Source organism: Lycorma delicatula, chromosome 5, assembly GCF_047948215.1.
Source record: "Lycorma delicatula isolate Av1 chromosome 5, ASM4794821v1, whole genome shotgun sequence".
Lineage (NCBI taxonomy): Eukaryota > Metazoa > Arthropoda > Insecta > Hemiptera > Fulgoridae > Lycorma > Lycorma delicatula.
Window position 1 is genome coordinate 178,971,221 of NC_134459.1, and position 21,242 is coordinate 178,992,462.

At 29.3% G+C, this 21,242-nt stretch overlaps 1 protein-coding gene across 2 annotated transcripts in view; it reads left to right on the top strand.

Annotated features, from left to right (window-relative positions):
• Nucleotides 1–10,589, top strand: part of LOC142325634 (UDP-glycosyltransferase UGT5-like) — a 57,708-nt gene extending 47,119 nt beyond the window's left edge. For both annotated transcript variants that reach the window (XM_075367638.1, XM_075367636.1), the window contains exons 4-5: nucleotides 4,708–4,927; nucleotides 10,213–10,589. In XM_075367638.1, the coding sequence (XP_075223753.1) occupies nucleotides 4,708–4,927; nucleotides 10,213–10,510 (518 nt within the window). In that variant the 3' untranslated portion in view covers nucleotides 10,511–10,589. The remainder of the gene's footprint in view (nucleotides 1–4,707; nucleotides 4,928–10,212) is intronic.
• Nucleotides 10,590–21,242: the final 10,653 nt, after the last annotated feature.

Below are 21,242 nucleotides of genomic sequence, written 5' to 3' on the forward strand. Positions count from 1 at the left end.
GAGCTATATCTCAATGCTGCCATACAAGACAACAAACCAACTTGGAAGGCAGGCAACAGTTAGTATGCATTGTTATAGGATATTTAATTTTTACATAAAAAATTATATTTTAAGTTTTAAAATAATTATTATTTTTTTACTAATAATATAATGTGGCTCTTACTATTTTTTGATTGGTACTATAATGCTATGTATTATAGCATTTAAATAATTTTGGTCCAGAAGCAAGTGTTTTTGACTTTCTAATGATGAGTATAAATCTTTAATTGTATTTTTATCCACTACAAATTGTAAAAGTATCTTTCTTCTTAAAAGTTGATTAGTGGGAAGGAGAAGTTTCTTTGTTTTCCTGAGAAATTAATTTTTTGATATAATAGTACAGAAATGTTTGTTACATTTAATTACTTCCATAAATTTTTGTTTATTACTAGCAGAACACATCATTTTATCTACAATGTCCAGCTACGATAAAAGTTGCAAGGTTGAAATTATTAATAAAAATAAAAATTTTTAAATTGTTACTAAAAGATTGAATACATTATCGTTGTCAGGCACATGTATGTTATTATAGTAAAATTGTATATTTTAGACGGTTTAGTTTTTTGCAAAGTGTAAAACTATCCCTGACAAATTTTTAAAAATCATTCCCAAATTCATTAATATAAAAAAGTATGTTTTCTTTTACCCAATAAATAAGGCTTTAACGCCACCCTTTAGCATTTTGTAATTTATAGTTCTTTTTAACAAATTTCCCAATTCTATTAAAAAACATCAGTCTATATTTCCTTTTATCAGGAAATGTTTTTATTTGATTGAACTTCTGTCATAATAGTGTATGTATATTTTTATGCTAATCATAGATTTTTTAGTATGACAGTTCGTGATGATAGTTTTTAAATATTAATTTCTCTAGTAACAAACTTACCAGATTTTATAATAAAGTGTACCTAGCTATGTACCTGATTAACATCACTGAAGATATTTTGAGTATGTTATTAAAAGCATCTTACTATAGAATTTGGTTTGGTATGTAGTGATAAAAGTTTGTTTTAAATGTTTATATATTAATACATATATATACAATACATATATATATATATATATATATATATATATATATATGTATTATATATATTTACTGTCATAAGTTTTTCATATTTATTATTCTTTTATAAAATCTGTTTATGATGCTCCCAGTGATTGAGCTCAGGTTTATTGTAAGTGTGTAGGTCCTGTAGTTTTTTTTTACAAATATAAGTTATAAATTATTTAAAATATTTTTCTTTACTGTAACAAATAAATTGAAAATGTAGGGTAAAAAAAAAATAGAGACTCCTACATCTCCAACCTTAGCTCATGCCAGTCTCTTTACAGCAAATTCCTATCCCTTTCTTATTACCAAGATGTAAATCTCTTGCTTTTCTTTTTCTCGCAAAACTTTTTTTACAAGCAGCGTTTTTTAAGCCTATCCGTATTTTAAGTAAAATTACATAACATAAAATAAAATAAAAAATAAGCTTTCAAAAATAATAAAACACATAACAAACCACACAAAAATTAAAATAATATGTTTTCAATTGATCTTTATAATTTGAATTTAGTAAATAATTGTAAATAGTAAATAACTGGTATAAGTAGACTATCCTGTAAAAATAATTCTCAGTCTGTTCATTTTGTGTATTTGGAGGAAACTTGTAAATATAATTTTCAAATATTAACAGAAGTTAAAAAAAAAACTTTCAACAAAAACCTACAAAAAATATTTAAAAAAATAAGTTATATTTACAACTTAAGTATCTTTTTAAACACTATAAGATGTGAGCAATAATATGTTAAATGAACCTCTTCCATAATTCCCACACAGATGATACTATGTTCTCGTGATACTAAATTATAAGCAGGAAAAATCCTAGGTCTGTGCGATTTAAATTAGCAGTTTCTTCTAAATACACAAGATGAACAGAGTGAGAATTATTTTTACAAGACAGTCTACTTATACCAATTATTCATTAACCCTTAATTTAATGGAAAATCAAAAAATTAAAATTATAAAGACGAATTGTAAACAATTATTATAGTAATTTTTGTGTGGTTTTATTATTTTTGAAAGCTTATTTTTTATTTTATTTTATGTTATGATTTTACTTAAAATATGAATAGGCTTAAAAAAATGCTGCTCATAAAAAAAGTTTTGCGAGAAACAGAAAGGGAAAAGTTCTACATCTTGATAATAACAAAGGAATAGGAAAATGTTGAGACTGTAAAGAGAGTAAAGAGACTGATGTAAGTTGCGCATGAGCTAAGGTTGGAGAGGCGGGAGTTTATTATATTTTACCCTACATTTTCAATTTATTCTCTTATAGTTATGATAAATATTTTAAATAATATATATTATGTATAATCACAATAAATAAATATTTACTTATAAGAATGACATACAAGTATAGTGTTTAGTAAATCTGCCTTTTTTTACTCATAATTATATAATACTAGCCAATTAATGATGACAAAAAAAATTAAAAAGTCTTCAAATTGTCTACTTAGATTATTTTAAAAAAAGGCATTAAAGTTACTGCAAAAAAATTACAACACCACTACTATTTAAACTAATTACGATTACTATTTAAACTATTTACTAATTAAAAATATCGAGTAGACCTACACACAAGCATCAAGTTTAAACTTTCTCTTTTTTTTTTCCTGTTTAGCCTCCGGTAACTACCGTTTAGATAATTCTTCAGAGGATGAATGAGGATATGTATGAGTGTAAATGAAGTGTAGTCTTGTACAATCTCAGTTCGACCGTTCCTGAGATGTGTGGTTAATTGAAACCCAACCGCTAAAGAACACCGGTATCCACGATCTAGTATTCAAATCCGTGTAAAAATAACTGGCTTTACTAGGACTTGAACGCTGTAACTCTCGACTTTCCAACTAGACTGATTTGGGAAGACGCGTTAACCACTAGACCAACCCGATGGATATCAAGTCTAAACTCGCCCACTGCTATGACTCACTGCATAAACTCGTATGAAAGATACACAGATACAAAGTCAGCATAACTTCAAACTGAGTTATGTTGAATCTCTTGAGCTTGTTGAATCTTGTCATCCATGGTGCAGGTGGTGGAGGTTGATGGGCGTCCTGTTCTCTCTTCATGTGTCACACCTGTCTGGCCACTTTTGAACTTCTCAATCCATGAAAAAACATTTTTACGTGATAAAGCACTAACTTTGCATTCTGATAAAAGTCTACTCTGAATATCAGCCCGCCCCTTCACACCTGCCAGTTAGAGAAATTATGTCATTGCAGTAAAGTTGTGTTGTTACAACTTTTGTGGTTGTTAGGGTTTTCTGTTTTCTAAATTTTTAATTTTTTATTTCTTTTTCTGTATTTATTTGTTGATGTAATTGTAGAATTATGTACCAACTGATGATGCTGGATCCCACGAAAGTATACTATTTGTATTAGTTTTTTTAGGTTTTTCTGTTACTGTATTTGGTGGTTAAGTTGGTTTTTAATATATATACATACTGTTATATAAAGAGGAAGAGGGTTTTTGTTTGTTCGAGATAAACAAAAAATCTACTCTGTCAATCACAATCAAATTTTTACTGATGTTTCTTGGCATAACTGAGATGTTTTAGATATCTTTCATCTCAAAAAACCTCTAAAAAGCTTTTCTTTGAATAGTCTGTGAAAGATTTACTGGAAGTGATCCATTTTGTAAAGACTAAGCCACATTTAAACACACAAAAAATGTTTACCAGTCAAATGTGCCGTTATTCTCACACAAACTTCAGTGGATGTTATGGATGATAGGTTTTTTAATTAGGCAGTTACATGTTTACAATGCAGTCAAAAATTGTGCTGTTTGAGTTGAATTTGTTTGTTTAGTATATAGTTGTTGAGAGTTGACGTAGTAGTTAATAATGTTCAAGTGTGGGATTTTTTGTGCATTTTAAATATCAATGTTGCAAAATATATTTGATTTATTTGTTTTGCAGAGGTAGTTGAGTTGTTTTAAATAACTAAATGTAATTAATCTTTACTCTTAACTTGTTCTTGTTATTAAAAAAGAGAGATATGCAATTTACAAAGTGACTAATATAAAAGTTACATTTACATCATAAATTAATGAAATATGTTTTATACATATTAATTTAAATCTAAAAAGAAAAAAAATAGTACTGTTTATTTTGTTTTAAAACTTATAATAAAAAATAAAAGTTCTGTACCAGGTAAGCTGTTACTATATAATTAAATTATCAGTTATAATTCTGATTACCATTGTGTTGCAGTCACAAGGTTTTGATCGTTTTTTCCTTAGTGTGTTCCCTCATTAAAATAAGATTGGTGTACTTGAGAGAAGTTAATATTTCTTCTTTTAACAGTCAAGCAATTAATTAGAACTATATTTAAGTGTACGCTTAAATCTGACTAGTTGTAGCAATATTCCCTCGTGACACTATGGAATGCTAAAAAGCATAGGAATTAAGTATAGAGAAGTTACATAAAAGCTGCTGGTTGGAAAAACAAAGAGTGCACATACTGTTGTGCTATATATAGCATATACATTAAGAATAAATTTGTGGCTATACAAATGTGTTTGTAATTTTTTTAGTATGATCATTGTGTACATAATTAAAGGATTAATCTTTTAGAGAATATTTTTTATTTAATTTTTTTAATTTTAATTCTATCTAGCTCATCCAAATGTTGTGGCATTTATTTCACATGGTGGGTTGCTTGGAACATCAGAAGCAGTGTTCTGTGGTGTCCCTATCTTAGGAATACCGATGTATGGAGATCAACATACAAATGTTAGAGCTGTGGAAGCATCTGGTGCTGCAATTTATCTAGCATACAATAAATTAACGAAAGAATCATTTTACAATGCTCTAACATCATTAATTTCAGATAAGAAGTAAGTTTTGAAATTGTTTGATACAAATAGATTATTTATTTTTGAATTGCATGTTCTAAAGTAACTGATCTTGTAAATAGATAAATAAGTAGAAAAATTTCCACTTCCCTCTATTGTTGAATGGAAGCAGTGAGCTTTACGCTCACTGAATTTACTAAACTGACATTATTGTTTATATAACAAACTGACCCTCTCTATGAATGATAAGACCTTGCTGATGGTGGGGGGGCTTGAGTGCCCAGTGATACAGAGTAGCTGGACCGAAGGTGCAACCATATCAGAGTGGTATCTGTTGAGAGCCAGACAAAGGAATGATTCCTGAAAGAGGGCAGCAGCTCTTTCAGTAGTTGTTAAGGGTGTAGGTTAGAAAGACTTAAACGGCCATGTCAACATCACTCAATCTTCTGATTACTGCGCAGCTGAAAGCAATGGAAAACTACAGCAGTTTTTTTTTCTAAGAAGGTGTACCTCTCTGCATTTTTGTGTAACAAAGATGGAGCTGCCTTCCTTGGTAAAATATTCCAGAGGTAAACTACTTCCCTATTCAGATCTCCGGGTGAGGACTGCTAAGGAAGGTAAACAATAACATTCTAAAAGTTGGAGTGTGGAATGTTAGAGGCCTAAAAAAGGTTGGTAGGTTAGAAAACTTAAAGAGGGGAATGGGTACGTTAAATGTAGATGTAGTAGGCATTAGCAGGGTTCAGTGGGAAGAAGAAAACGACTTTTGGTCAACTGATTTTAGAATAATAACTCAGTGTTGAATAAAGAGCAGGCAGGAGTAGGTTTCATAATCAACAAGAAGATAGGGAAGAGAGTAGAATATTTCAAAAAGCATAGCGATAAAATCATTGTAATCAGAATAAAATCAAAACCTAAGCTAACAACAATTGTTAACGTCTATATGCTTGCAAGTGTCCATGATGATGATGAGGTAAAGAGTGTGTACAAAAAAATGACAAAGCAATTAAACACATATAAGGCGAAAAAAATTTAATAATAGTTTGAGATTGGATGCAAGCATCAGAAAAGTCAAGGAAGGAAATATTGTGGGCGAATACAGGCTAGGCAAAAGAAATGAAAGAGGGAACCAACTTATAGAGTTTTGCATTAAGTATAATTTAGTAATTGCCAGTACCCAATTTAAAAATCATAATAAAAGAATATAAACATGGAAAAAGGTGATACTACAAGGTATCAGGTAGATTATATCTTGGTTAAGCAAAGATTTATAAATCAACTCATAGACTGCAAAGCATATCCAGGAGCAGACATCAATAGCGACCATAATTTAATGTTAATGAAATGGAGATTGGGGTTTAAAACCTGAAGAAAATGTGCAAGATGAATCGATGGAATTTAAAGAGGTTTGAGGGAGAGGAGGTAAAGAAGATTTTTGAGGAGTACATTGCAAGAGGTCTGAGTAAAAAAGATAAGGTAGAAAATATTGAAGAAAAGTGAGAGAATGTTATAAAGGAAATTCTTAAATCAGCAGAAGCAAACTCGGGCAGAACAAAGAGAACTGGTAGAAAACCTTGAATATCACAGGATATATTGCAACTGATGGATGAACTTAGAAAGTATAAGAATGCTAGTGATGAAAAAGGTAAAAGGACCTAACGACAATTAAGAAATACTATAAACAAGAAGTGCAAATTAGCGGGGAAAAAAGTGGATTAAAGAAAAGTGGTCAGAAGTGGAAAGAGAAATGATCATTGGTAAAATAGATGGAGCATACAGGAAAGTTAAGGAACATTTTGTAATAATAAGGTAAAATATAATAATGTGTTAAACATGGTACACCAATTTATAATACAAAAGAAAAGGTTGATAGGTGGGTGGAATAGATTGAAGAGTTACATGGAGGAAACGAATTAGAAATTGGTGTTATAGAGGAAGTTAAAGAGGATGAAAAGAGAGATACAATACTGAGATCTGAATTTAATAGAGCATTAAAAAATTTGAATGGCAGAAAGGCTCCTGGGATAGAGGGATAGACATGATAACTACAGCATTACTGCGCAATGCAGGTAAAGATAGATTATACAAACTGGTGTGTAATATTTACGAAAAAGGAGAAGTTCCGTCAGACTTCAAAAAGAGTGTTATTGTCATGATATCAAACAAAGTAGGAGCAGAAAAATGTGAAGAATACAGATGAATTAGCTTAATTACTCGTGCATCAAAAATCTTAACTAGAATTCTGTACGGAAGAATTGAAAGAAGAGTGGAAGAAGTGTTAGGAGAAGACCAATTTGGTTTCAGGAAAAGTTTTGGGACAAGGGATGCAATATTAGTGCTCAGATTAATAGTAGAAGGAAGATTAAAGAAAAAAAATCAGCATTCATGGCATTTATAGACTTAGAAAAGGCATTTGATAACTTAGACTGGAATAAAATGTTTAGCATTTTAAAAAATGTTGGGTTCAAGAATAGAGATAGAACAATTGCTAACATTTATAGGAACCAAACTGCAACAATAATAATCAAAGAGCATAAGAAAGAAGTAGTAACAAAAAAGGGACTCAGACAAGGATGTTTCTATCCCCTTTTAACAGTTTAGATCCGGAGTAACAGTGCAAGGCGAAAAGATAAAGATGCTACAATTTGCTGATGATATAGTAATTGTAGCTGGGAGTAAAAAAGATTTAGACGAAACAATGAATGGCATGGATGAAGTCCTACACTAGAACCACCACATGACAATAAACAAGAACAAAATGAAAATAATGAAATGTAGTGGAAATAAAGCAGATGGACCACTGAATATAAAAATAGGAAGAGAAAAGATTATGGAGGTAGAAGAATTTTGTTATTTAGGAAGTAGAATTACTAAAGATGGACGAAGCAGGAGCAATATAAAATGCCAAATAGCACAAGTGAAATGAGCTTTCAGTCAGAAATATAATTTGTTTACATCAGAAATTAATTTAAACATCAGGAAAACTTTTTTGAAAGTATATGTTTGGAGCATAGCTTTTTATGGCAGTGACTTTTATGGATGATCGGAGTACCTGAGAAGAAATGATTACAAACTTTTGAAATGTGGTACTATAAGAGAATGTTAAGTCAGATGGTAAAGTGACAAATGAAAAGGTGTTGCGGAAAATTGATGAAGAAAGAAGCATTTGGAAATATATAGCTAAAAGAGACAACACTTATAAGCCACATTTAAGGCATCCTGGAATAGTTGCTTTGATATTGGAGGAACAGGTGATGGGGAATATTGTACAGGAAGGCAACGTTTGAAATATGTAAAACAAATTATTAGGGATGTAGGATGTTAGGGGGTATACCAAAATAAAATGACTGGCACTAGACAGAAAATCTTGGAGAAGTGCATCAAACCAGTCAAATGACTGAAGACAAAAAAATGTATAAAATGACTTTTCCCTTTAGTATTTAATTTATCAGTTGTTTTCTTTTAAATTATTTTTTAATACAAATTTCTTTTTCATAATCATTATTATCATTCATTAAACACTCCTCATATGTTGTGCAAAAATATTCTTCAAATCCAAATATGTCTCTTTCCTCTTTTGTGGCTTCAGTCTTTCATATCATTATTTTTACTCTGCCATGTGTTTTGACATAATTCTTTACATATATTTACAGGTCTACTCATGGTTGAACCATTTCTACAAATATTTTACTTAATGTTGCATTATTCAACTATTGCTTTCTACAGCAATTGGTACTATGAAATTAGGCATTGGAATACATTTTTTATTTTTTCATGAACTTATAAAAATATTGTCATATTAATACTTTAAAGTAACTTTATACTTATTATTTACTTTTAAAGTACATTTTACTTATTTTTAATAACATTTTATGTAAAATAACTTTTATTTAGTGGATGATGATAACCTGTAAATCATTTATGTTATATATGTAAATTAATGTATAATAATATACATATATATATATATATATATATATATATATATATATATATATATATATATATAATAATTTACATATTTTATATTTAAATTACATATAATGTAATATTACATATAATATGTAAATTTACATATAATATATGTAAATTTAAGTGCAACAATAAGGGTCAGGCCCTCTGTTGAAGTGGAAGGGAAGGCCCTCTGTGAAGTACTGTTGAAGTATCTTGGTTTTCAGGGAAAACCAAGATAGGGACGCAATCTACTGCCGTGACATCTGGGGGATGACTGATGGTATATGTTGCAGCGATTACTGGTTGCCCCTAGCATGTTACAATAAAGTCATTATTTTAGAGTGCACATTTTTGTGTTTTATAATTTTATGAAATTAGTATAATTTGGTTAATAGATATTATAGATAATAATTTCATTTAGCTTTAGGAGTTGATTTTAATCCACGATGACTGGACAAAATAATGTACACAATTCAAAGATACATACAGATGTTCACTACGGAACATGGGTTTCATAGAACTTGATTTGTTCAGTGAATTCAGAGGCTGATTGAAACCATGATTTTGATTGTGAAAACTAATCACTTTATTTTCATTCCCAGAAAAATTTACAAATGTAGATTATAGAGAACATTTGTTCCTCCAGTGTCACAGTATTTTCTGATATGTGGAGATATATATTTTCAACTAATTATATTTCATACAGAATAAAATTAAATACTTCTGCAACGGTGAATTATTGAAAATATTAAATTAAAAGTTTCACAAATAAACAATTTGTTAAGTTTAAGATTGCATAAATTTCAATATTGTTAGCTGCCAGAAATCTGGAAGAGGCTGATTCACTTTACAGATGACACAAGAAATATTTTTTTTTATAGTGAAAAGTAGAAAAAAATCACATTTGCATTATGTTAGACATGCACAGCATTGTTTAAAAGAACTTTTAAGTTTAGTGAAGAAAACTTTATGACCCTAATTTACAGGAAGTGGTCAGGCAAGGAGACAGTGAAAAATCAATAGATTTTATTAAATATCTGATACTATAGAGGATGGTGAGATAAGTGCACGGCTAATGCCTATAAAACAACTATGGATAAAATTATTTTCAGCTAAACTTTTCTGCAAACATAGTCTACAAATCTATCATAATGGTGGAACCAGTCTAAAAGTTTGTAAATTAAAATATTAAGAAAATTAACGTAAATATGAGCTCAAACGTTTTTTTAATAAAAGGTGTTCACTAACTCAATATCAAATTTGTTTTTTCACAACTTTTTTTAACAATCAACTTACAAAAATTAGTAGTTTTAGTAAATGCTTCTTGTATTTTGTATAATTAGTAAACATGTTGCTTTTGTCACTGATTTTAGGTACAGAGAAAATGCTAGAAGATTATCAGAATTGTATAGAGACAGGCTGTTACCCCCATTAGAAACAGCTATATATTGGACAGAACATATATTAAAATTTGGTGGAGGTGATCATTTGAGAGTTGCAGCAGTAAATATGCCTTGGTATCAGTACCTCTTGCTGGATATCTTGATTGGTGTGTTGGTGTCTTTGGTGGTAGTACTCTATTGTGTGTATAAAATGGCACATAAATTGACAGCATGTATTATTTCATATAGTGTTTCTTATAAAATTGATGAAAATAAGAAAAAAATTTAATTAAAATTATTTGTGTTCATAATATATAGAATGGTGTATAATAATGTATTATTACCTACAATAATATTCAAATAATGTACATTTGACAATAATTTGGTTTTATTCTTTAAGGACATAAATATTTACTCATTCAGTTGCTCTTTGAAAGTAATTAATTAATTAATTCTGTGGAAGATTGAACTACCAATATTACACCTTATGATCTGTAGTTACTAAGTTGACTAAGAAATGGAACTATAGAAAAGAGACTGAATGAACATTAAAACAAAAATCAATAAACTATCATACATAAATTTAAAAAAATGTATTAAACAAAAAAATTTTTATTTTTTTCATATTTTCAAATCTCACCATTCCAAAAGCAACCAATAAGAACCCAGTTTCAAAATATTACAGATCTAAAAATGACAACATACACACAATGTGTGTATGTTGTCATTTTTAAGCTAATATGAAGTCAGCTGGTTTGAGGAACCAGAAAATTTATTAAGACAAAATTAAGATTACAATAAAAAAAGTCCCATAAACATTGATAAAACATATTCTGAAAAAATTGCAAATGCTATGTATGATTTAGCTTTCAGGAAAATTTACCGTGTGCAGTTAACTGCTACAATGTCGAGAAATATTACCAGACGGTACAAAATGTATAAAGTTCAACTCTAAATCAACAGGACAGTATTTCAAAGATAGGTACACATAAAAAGGCAGTCAAGAATACCAATAATATCTCTAAAGTATTTCACAGAAACAAATTATATGTGCATCAACAATAAAAAACCTATATTTTTACACATATATTATCACAACTTATCACAGTTGAACATCATGAAATTTAGCACTAATATAGAAAATGAACAAACCAATTTAAATATAACACATTTTTAGATCAATTCCAAAAATATATTTTGAAATATTTTATTCTGATCAATACAAAATAAAACATTGTGTAGATTATGTCATTCAGTATAAGATGAATTATAAACATGAAAAACAAATAAAAAAAATAGAAATAAATATGATTAATTATTTAAATACAAACCCGTGAAATAATGTTAAAGTAAATATAAAAATCTGATATGGACACTACATGACTTCCTTGTATGCTTATTGAACTACATATACACATTTATTTTAAATGAATGTACATCAAATTTTATTTTATTAATAGTTGTTAAAATTTTTTTAGTTTTTTTTTATTGTTGTTATTGACTTATTACTTACTGTAATTTTTTTACAATCAGAGGTTGATAATTATTAATAAAACAATATATTTAAATTAAAAAAAAAGGAGATGAAGTCGGGATTCAAACCGATCTGTCTTCCCCTTTTGTAAGATCCAAATATTTCATTAATTAAAATCTTATTTGGCTATAACTCTGGAACCAATAAAAATAAGTACCCCTTATGATATATTGTTGAAAACCTCTGAATGAGGGCTTATTACTACAGTTAAGAAAAAGTCCAATATCTAAATTTTTTGTATTTTGGGCTTTTCTTGGACACTTTTGGTCCAGTCGATTGCAATCAAAAGGGAAGGTGCACAACTAGTTGTTACAATAGTTCTAAATCCAAAATTTTAACATCCTACGCCTAATCGTTTTTGAGTTAAGCGACATATATGTGCAAACATCGCACCGAAACTAGTCAAAATGGATATTTACATTAAAATCTGAAAACTAAAATTTTTCGCAATCACAATACTTCCTTTACTTCGTACAAGGAAGTAAAAATGACTACAAAATAATTCACAATTAAGAAGCTGCTATTCATAATTATTTTAAGGACACATTTATGAACATGTTGAACTGGATGCAGATAAATCATGTTTATTTTTTTAATTAGTTAAAAATTTCTGAAAAAGAAAATTTTTTAATTTTTAAAAGAATACTAAGATTTTCAAATGATTCAGTAATTTATTCAGGTCTTGTAAGCCAAAGTTTGAGGGTGAATTTAAACAGTAATTTTTCTATTCTACACAGCAAGCAGTTAAGAACTGGATGGAGGAGTGGGGGATTAATGTTTGGTGTGTTAGAGAGGGGGAAGAGCTTGGTTAGCTCCTCCACTCTGTTTTGTCATCAGTACAGCCATGAGTGAGCAAGAGATTCCATTGTCTGTTGCACAATGTATAATCATAAAGTTTTTAACTAATGAAGGCATTAAACCGTGGAAATTCTAACTCGTTTAACGGTACAGCTTGGGGATGCTACACTGTACCAGAACCGAGTGTATATGTGGACCAGACATTTTAAAGACAGGCGAGAAAGTGTAAAAAAGAAAGTCATGATTAATGCCCAAGTTCAAGTCTCACAGCTGATATCAATGCTGTTTGAGAGCTTATCAAAGGTGATCGCCAGTTTACTGTTAAAGATGTAGCGTCGTTTTAACAAGGGCAGTTTTTGAATGAGCAAGCATTACTGTTGGCGGAGTGGCGACTGCACTGCCGAGCATGGATTCCCATGCAGCCGTGAGGTGTATCAGCATCTCAACGATAGTAGCAAGTGAAAGTAAATATCACGCAGGACTCTGCAATGGAGAAAATCGTGTACTTCGACCACCCTCCGTACAGTCCAGATTTGTCACCTTGTGATTATTTTTTGTTAGCGTCCTTGAGAGAATCACTTGGAGGGAATGATTTGAAAACAATGAAGACGTCGAGAAGCGTGTGCACAATTGGTTTACGACTGGTTCTCAAACTCTTTATGAACAAGGAATATTCAAGCTTTCAAATCGTAAAAGTTATGAATTGTGTATATTATTAATCAATAAATTTATAAAAGAAAGATTACCGTTTATATTTCATTCACCCTAGTATTGTGTTGTGTTTTACAAAAACAGTTCTGTTGTCCAATTTGTAAAAATGAATATTATTTTTTAAGAATAAGCGACTAATCTTTTTAGGAAAAGTTGCACATCGATAAATATAAACACAAGGATGATTAAACACATCATTTCTAAATATAGGTCTACATGATTCATACTAATGGGCTCCAGATAATGATCTGACTCATTTTTATCTCTTAAAAACAAGTTCTGACTTTTTGAGGGTAGCCATAATAGATTACTTTTACAAAAATATTTTTAGGCCTATTAAGCATTTAATAATAGTGAAAAGCTTAAATTTTTTTAATGGTGTACTATAAGGTGTTCAAAAATTAATCTTGAAGTGAAATTAAGTTATTAAAACTATACTTAATGTTTTATTTAAAAAACAGATATGTTACTATAAAAGAATGATAGAATACAGTTACAAGAGGACCCCACATTAAGATAGGAATGTTAAAGGTTTCCTCCGACACAAAAAAACAACAGGTTAGAAATGGCAAAAGCACATCAACAATAAAGAAAAACATCATAAAATTACCAGATTTTATGAGATATCTAAAAATCAGTTCAACACAGTTAGGATTAAAAATCAGTAAAACATAACCACAAAAGAATGTAAATAATCTTCATAAGAAATTATATACCGATTGAAAACAGTTGAAAAAGCAAGTTTATAAGATGTTAAACCAATAAGTATCCATATAAATAATTAGGTAAAATGCCAAATTGCCTTATTAAAACTGAATTTCAGTTTGATCAATTACAGTTTTTTTCGTTAGCATTATTACAAAAATTCTGACACATTCACAAAAATAAATAATCACTATTTACTTAAACAGGTCTTAGTTTTTTGAAACTGTTTTCCAATTAAAGATAATAAACAACCAACTTACAGAAATATGAAAACAATCTTTAATTGTTGATCTTTTAAATTTAAATACAAAAAATTCTTTAATTTTATTAGTTAGAGCAAACAATGGCTTTCAGCTGTTACACAGAATTAGTTTAAAAAACATTTATTTTTATTTTAGTTTCATAAACATGTACACTGATTTTGTAAAAAAGAGGCAATATATATATATAACTTATATATATATATATATATATATATATATATAAAATTCAGAATGTAAATAAATCCAATTGTCAGAACAGCACTACCTATCGGATTTAATTCAAACTACTCTGTAAACACAGTAGTCCGTTAAAAATACAAATTTTAATGTAATAACAACACTAAGCTACAACGCAAGTTACTGATATGTGAAAAAGCAATATACTTCTGAAAAAGATACAGTTTACTCCTAAGCCCTTAAATAACACTGGGGAACAAAAAAGAATTTTTTTTTGTCTCAGGAAGAAAAATATGTGATTTTGAATTCAAATATGATATTGGTTTTTTCCATTACACAAGGTTTCCAAGAGACAGGCATTTATGATTTCAAACATTTTAATACTTTCTGCATTATTAAATACGTAATATTCAAGCATTCGACTCATCTAGAAAGTAAGAAATGATGATTTTCTGCTTTACTTCACCTGTGGAGCATCTCTCTTGATGGTCCAACAGTAATCAGTCAGTATGTTAGGATTCCATTTGCGTTAATACCTCTTTTCCATAGCTGAAATCTCCTGATGAAAGTGTTCCCCGTGCTCATCGCTCACTGCACCAAGATTTTTCAGGAAGAAATCTAGGTGTGAGTGCAGGAAGTGTACTTTTAAGGATATATTAAAATCCAAATTTTTATAAGATGTTATAAGATCGTTGACAATATCACAGTAATTTTCCGCTTTTCAATTTCCCAAAAAACTCCGAGGAACATTTTTGAATGCTGGCCAAGCTGCTTTCTCCAGTGGATTCAATAGTTTCTCAAACTTTTCATCATGCATTCATATTCTATTGTGATCATATTTGTGGACCTGCAAATATCCCTTCTTTAATTTTAGTATCACTAATTTTAGGAAACTTCTGTTTTAAGTACATGAAACAAGGAGTATTGTCCATGGCCCTGTTGAAATTCTTCATTAATTTTAGTTTGATATGTAATGGAGGTAGATACACATTTTTAGGATTACACTAGTCATGTGTCACATTTTTCTGTTCAGAAATGAGTAATTCGCGTTTAAGCCAATCTTTTCTAATGAAATGGTTTATTTTTGCTCCTAATATCCCATTCATTCAAAAAACAACAGTACTTCGTGTAACCAAGCTGCAGACCAAGAGTAAGTGCAATTACCTTCAAATCATCACAAATATTCCATTCATATGCTGCATATTGAAGCTTTTCCAATATAAATTTAAAGTTTTCATATGATTCTTTCATACTAGCAGAGTGAGCCACAGGTACTGATGGGAATTTATTGCCATTATACAAAAGCACAGCTTTTAAACTAACTTTAGAGGAATCAATGAACAAATGTCATTCTGTTGGGTTATGTTCCTTACAAAGGCTCTCCATAAGAGAAGAAATGTCATCATTACAAGACACTAAACCATTTTCTTCAGAAAAATAGTCTTCAAGTTCAGAATGACGATTAGGATAAGTACATATCTTTGTATTCTTTTGAAGAAGATTCCATCCTTTTAGCTGGGAAGCAAGCATTTCAGACTGTTTTTTTTTTTGAGTAACTTTAAATCTCATATGAGATAGTTAAGATTTTCATGAGTCAGTAAATGAGGCTCAAATGAACTGCTTTGTTCGAAAGTTGTATCACCAGAATCTGTTTCTTTTTCTTCCATACTTCCATCAGACTCTGAGCTCTCTTCATCTAATGTTACATGTTCTGGAGGCTTTGGTATGGACAATTCTTTGCAGTGTGGAACTGGTCTCATTGCAGATTACAAGTTAGGGTACACCACCGTATGTTTTGATTTTGAGTAATCCCTTTAATGTTTGTTAAGCAGAAATAACAGTCAAAAGGATTTGGAGAGAATCCAAAGATTCCCTCCAAATCATAGGGATAGCAAATGGCATGTGGCATGTGCCATTTTTCCATGCAGTGAGAAGCCTAGAACATGATAAACAACAGATATGTGGGGCCCAGGTTTTGTTTGGTCCCTGAATTTACACCCAAAATAAAGTTCATAATGCTTTTTTATTAATGGAATAAAATTGTTAAGATGATTTAAACAAATTCTAGGCATTTTGTAACTAACGACTAATTAAAAGAAATAAACTTGTAAAAACCGTCACATTTAAAACGCTCTAGGATCTTTTACTTGACAGTGGACAAATAGACGAAAAATAATTATAAAATATTTAAAAAAATTAAAATAACAAAAAAACCGTTGGTGATGCGAATACATATTTGAAAACAGGATAAGAAAGAACTTAATTAAGTACACCTATTGGCACTTGTGAGACAAAATTCATGTTGACCAGTATAATAGTACAACTTTACTCTGTTAACTACCCTACATTACTTCTGCATTTTATACTACAGGTTAATATGTGCATATTATATTTAGTAATGATTATAATTGATGTGTGTAAAAATATTTTGTATTTTAAGTAAAATTTTTCTGGTACCAGTCAGAAAAAACATTTAATAGGATTATTACACCTACATGTCCATTCTGATGCCAACTTATTCCAGAATGTCATATCACATGATGTAAATAAACAATTAATTTAGTAATACTGCTCAATAGTACTTAACATTGGTGTTCGTATGGAAAACTGATGAATTAACACAGCTAAATGTGTGAGAGTTCTCATACAGAAAATTGAGGTCAAGACTTAGTCAAAAAGGGTTTTTTTCTGATCACACAACAAAGCGTTGTTATTAGTGTCCAGACACAATATTACTATAGTAAGCAATTTAGCCAAACATCAAACTTAAAAATTTAGATAAAAGCAATATAAAATAATAAAAATCAATAATTAAAATGGACATAAATGAGCTCCCCAATGATCATGCGCAACATGCAGTTGTTAATAATACATTTTATAGATCACATTAAGTTTTTATTCTATGTATAATAAAAAGTAAATACTCTGGCATTTGATGTGTAATTCAAGAAAAACCTTCAATTAATCAGATTACAAAGTACAAATTAGAAACAAAGAGGAGCAGCTGTAATTTGTAATTTTATTGTAATTTACAAATAATAATAATAAAACACACATTTTTGACAAACAATGTTGGGAAACTAAAAGCTATCTACATTAAGCTACTTGTCTGGTGAATGTCTTCAGTACAAAACTGAAGACAGTATTTTGTTACATTGACTTTTAATGAAGTCAATCATTTTATAATTTTTAGGAACTAAATATCACATTTTAATATTTAAATTTGAGTCTTTATTAATTATTAATAAAAAGAGTTATAAGCTAAAATGAGTCATTCAATTGCATGTTAGAAACAATTTTCTACAAAATTTAGAAGACATTATGTTCAGTGACATTCCAAGAGAGCAAACCAAGTGCTCAAATGTTCATTCTTCTATTGTCAAAACTGTTTTTAGAGAACATAAATGGGGGAAAAAACATTTTTCTATCTGAAAGAGATAAGTATATTTTTTCAGTTATTATTAGTTCAAAATAATTATTATTATAAAATCTCTATTCTGTCTCAATACATTTCATATTTTTTACATAAATTAATTTAAAAAAATATTTTTGATCCTACTGTAGTTTTTTAATTTTATAAAAAATTATATTGTGATGACTTTCTTTCTATAAAGAATTATTTGTCAATAAAATGTATTATATTTTTTTGTAGAAATACTCTACTTATTTGTAAAAATTGACCACTTATATATGTCATCTAGCAAGAATTGAAGCAAACATAAATAAAAAGCTACCAACCAGCAAGAATCTCATAGCAATGAGTAATAATTTCATAGAAAATTTGTAACAATTTTAGGAAAGAACCAGATTATTAAGTTTAATTAATCAAAAAAATATCTGAAATTTTTATCCTATCTTATATAGTATATTCGTATTGTATGCAATTAATACAGTTGCAAAAAATATGCCCTATTAAAAAGGCCATGAGATTCCATTTGGGATCTCACATCCTGGGGCCCTAAACATCAATTACATTACTTTCTTAAGACAGTAAATACAACTAATTAGAATATTGATTAGTATTTGCAGAAAATGTATATTGGCCAGCTGGTAATAATTACGATTTTTTCATGTGGCCTGTTACTAATAAATAGTAGGCGGGACTTCATATGGAATCTCATGGCAATCAAGTTGTTAATAAAATTTTTTAAAAACTCAAATTAAAATTCATAAGTTTTCATTCAGTTTGTTAAAAAGTATTAAAAACTTGGTTAAACTGGGAGAGAAATTTCTAATGGGTAAAACAAAACTTAAACTGATAAAATTTTTTCTTAGAAATGTTTGTTCTCATTTTGTTAAAAAAAAGAAATGTATGCTTTAGTGAAAGAAATCGAAAGGATATATGCAATTTCTATTAATGCAAAGGTATGAAAAATTAGGGTAGATATATTTTTATTTATTTCACATCATTATAGCAATCCTGGGTAGTACAGTAAATCAAATTTATTTAACTCGATTTATTATTACTGTATTACTCAAGATTGATTGTGCAATAGTAAGTAGCAAAGATTTGTAAAACAACAAAAATTTGCAAACATTTGTTTTGTTAAAAAAATATATATTTGCAGAACTTGCTATAAACCATAGTAAGTTTGTCCTTCAAGTAATTCCACAGACAACATATTTTCGGCGGTGGGAGTATGCATTAGTTCAGTTGCTTCTTTGCTGTTGTAGTGTGCTACTGTGTGTAAGATTGTGTATTTTGTGTGAATGTATTATATCAATTTTGTGAAAACATAGTGTTGTTTGGTTTATGAAAATTACCTGCATTGTTACAATTTTTTAATTTTTACATTTTCTGTAGTTGACGGATTTTGTTTCTTTAGACTATAATAAGTTTAACATAGGATAGTATTATAATTCCACTTTTCTATCATGGAAGGTGAAAGTAATGGGTTATATAAGAAAAAATTGGGGGGGGGGGGTGTAAACTTACCCATAGCCAGATGAGAGAAGTCATGTTTAATGTTTTTAATTTTATGACAAAGGAGGCACAAGAGGACTTGATCTTCTTTAAACAAGTTAAACTAAAACGTCTGTGGATAACTTTGATAAAAGTGTCATTCGTGAAATTATTTATAATTTTCAAAGGTGAACACATTACTCTTCAATCACTGCTGTCATAAAAGAGAAAATCAATTTTAAGGAAGTCTTTATGGTGTATTATCAAAACATGGGGTTCAAATGGAAAAAAAAAACTATAGCTAATTTAAATATGTTAGTAGAAAAATTAGAAAATTGGGAACTGAGGCTATGTTATATGAAAGCTATTAAAGAGTGCCATACCTAAAACAAACCTATAATTTACACGGATGAATCCTACATACAGCTTTGACCACAGACTTGCTGCTCCAATTTATAAAGGCAAATGTGCTTGCATTGTTCATGTCAGTTCCAAAAATGGTTTTCTCAAGAATGTGCTTCTTATATTTAAATCTGGTACCAAAACAGGAGATTACCACGATGATATGAATTCTGTTAATTACAAGTGCTGGATGAAACAATTCCTAAACTTCCCTCTAACTCAATCATCATCATCATAGTACCATTGTCTTCTGTATTCTAACCCGCAAAAAACAGACATGATCAATTGGCTTATACAAAATGAAAGAGTTATTTACCTGTACTTTAAAATTTTTTTTTTGAGGTTTTTGTTTTTTAGGTTTTTAATTTTGAGTATTTTAAGTTAATAGTAAATTTAATTACTTTTATATTATTTTCCAAACATCTCATTTACAAGTTCAATGTTGAAACCAGAAGTGTACAGTTTAATATAAATCTGCATAAGTCATGTGTTACATTACTCAAAATCAATTGTTTTAGCAGAGAAAGGTCACTGTTTTGGGATTGCTTCCGTATTCTCTGGAATTAAATCAGATTGAAAAAATTGGGCGGTTTTAAAAAAGTATGTTGTGAAAAATGTTTAAATTACATGATGCTATTGAAATAAATGAAGAACGAGTAAATTCAACTACAAATGCCAAATGGAAATCAAGGTGCGACCACGTCAAGAAAATAGGAAAAAAACACCTTATCTGTCTCAGGAACCTTTAATTGACCATTGAAAATGTCATTAACGTACATGGCGATAGTGATTTTAATATTAGTGGTGACGATATAAGGCATAATGAGTTATCACGAATTGAAATATTATAATTTGATTTGGTAAGTAGCAGTTAAGTTCAATGAACTTATCGCGCCACTTCTTTATTCTTCCTTTTCACAAGTCAATCGCTTCCCCTTCAAATTTATTGTGATTGCAACAAGCTCTAAATATGATTCTATTTGTCATCTCAAAGTTAAAAATTTTATGCTAATACTTTACAAATTAAGTTATAGAACAAATGGAACAAAAAATACTGTAAACGCGATTCATCCACTGTGTACAAAGAACCGTATTCTGCAGGAAATTTAAAGCACTTAGAAATTTACCTCGGAAGGGACATTTAACATTTCAATTTTTAATGAAAAATTGTAACCTGCGCATAAAAAACTTCTTACATCTTCATTCCGTAAAAAGCAACTAGTATTTCTAAGGCAGTTTGTCTTTTATATATTAGATAAAATTACGAGGATAACGACTGCCCTTTTAAGATCTGTTGAAATCAACGTAATATATTTTTTACTACCACTATTCTAATTTTTAACAGCAGCACACAGATGCCTAAATTAACTATTTATTTATTTATTCTTTTTTTCGTGAAAATTTGAAAAATTATTCAATGTTTTCTACATTTGAAAATAATCCTTACTCCAGTGAATTAACAGTCTATTGTAAAATTACGAGGCCGATTGTTAAAATAATTTTATGTTGGCAACACGATAGTGTCGAC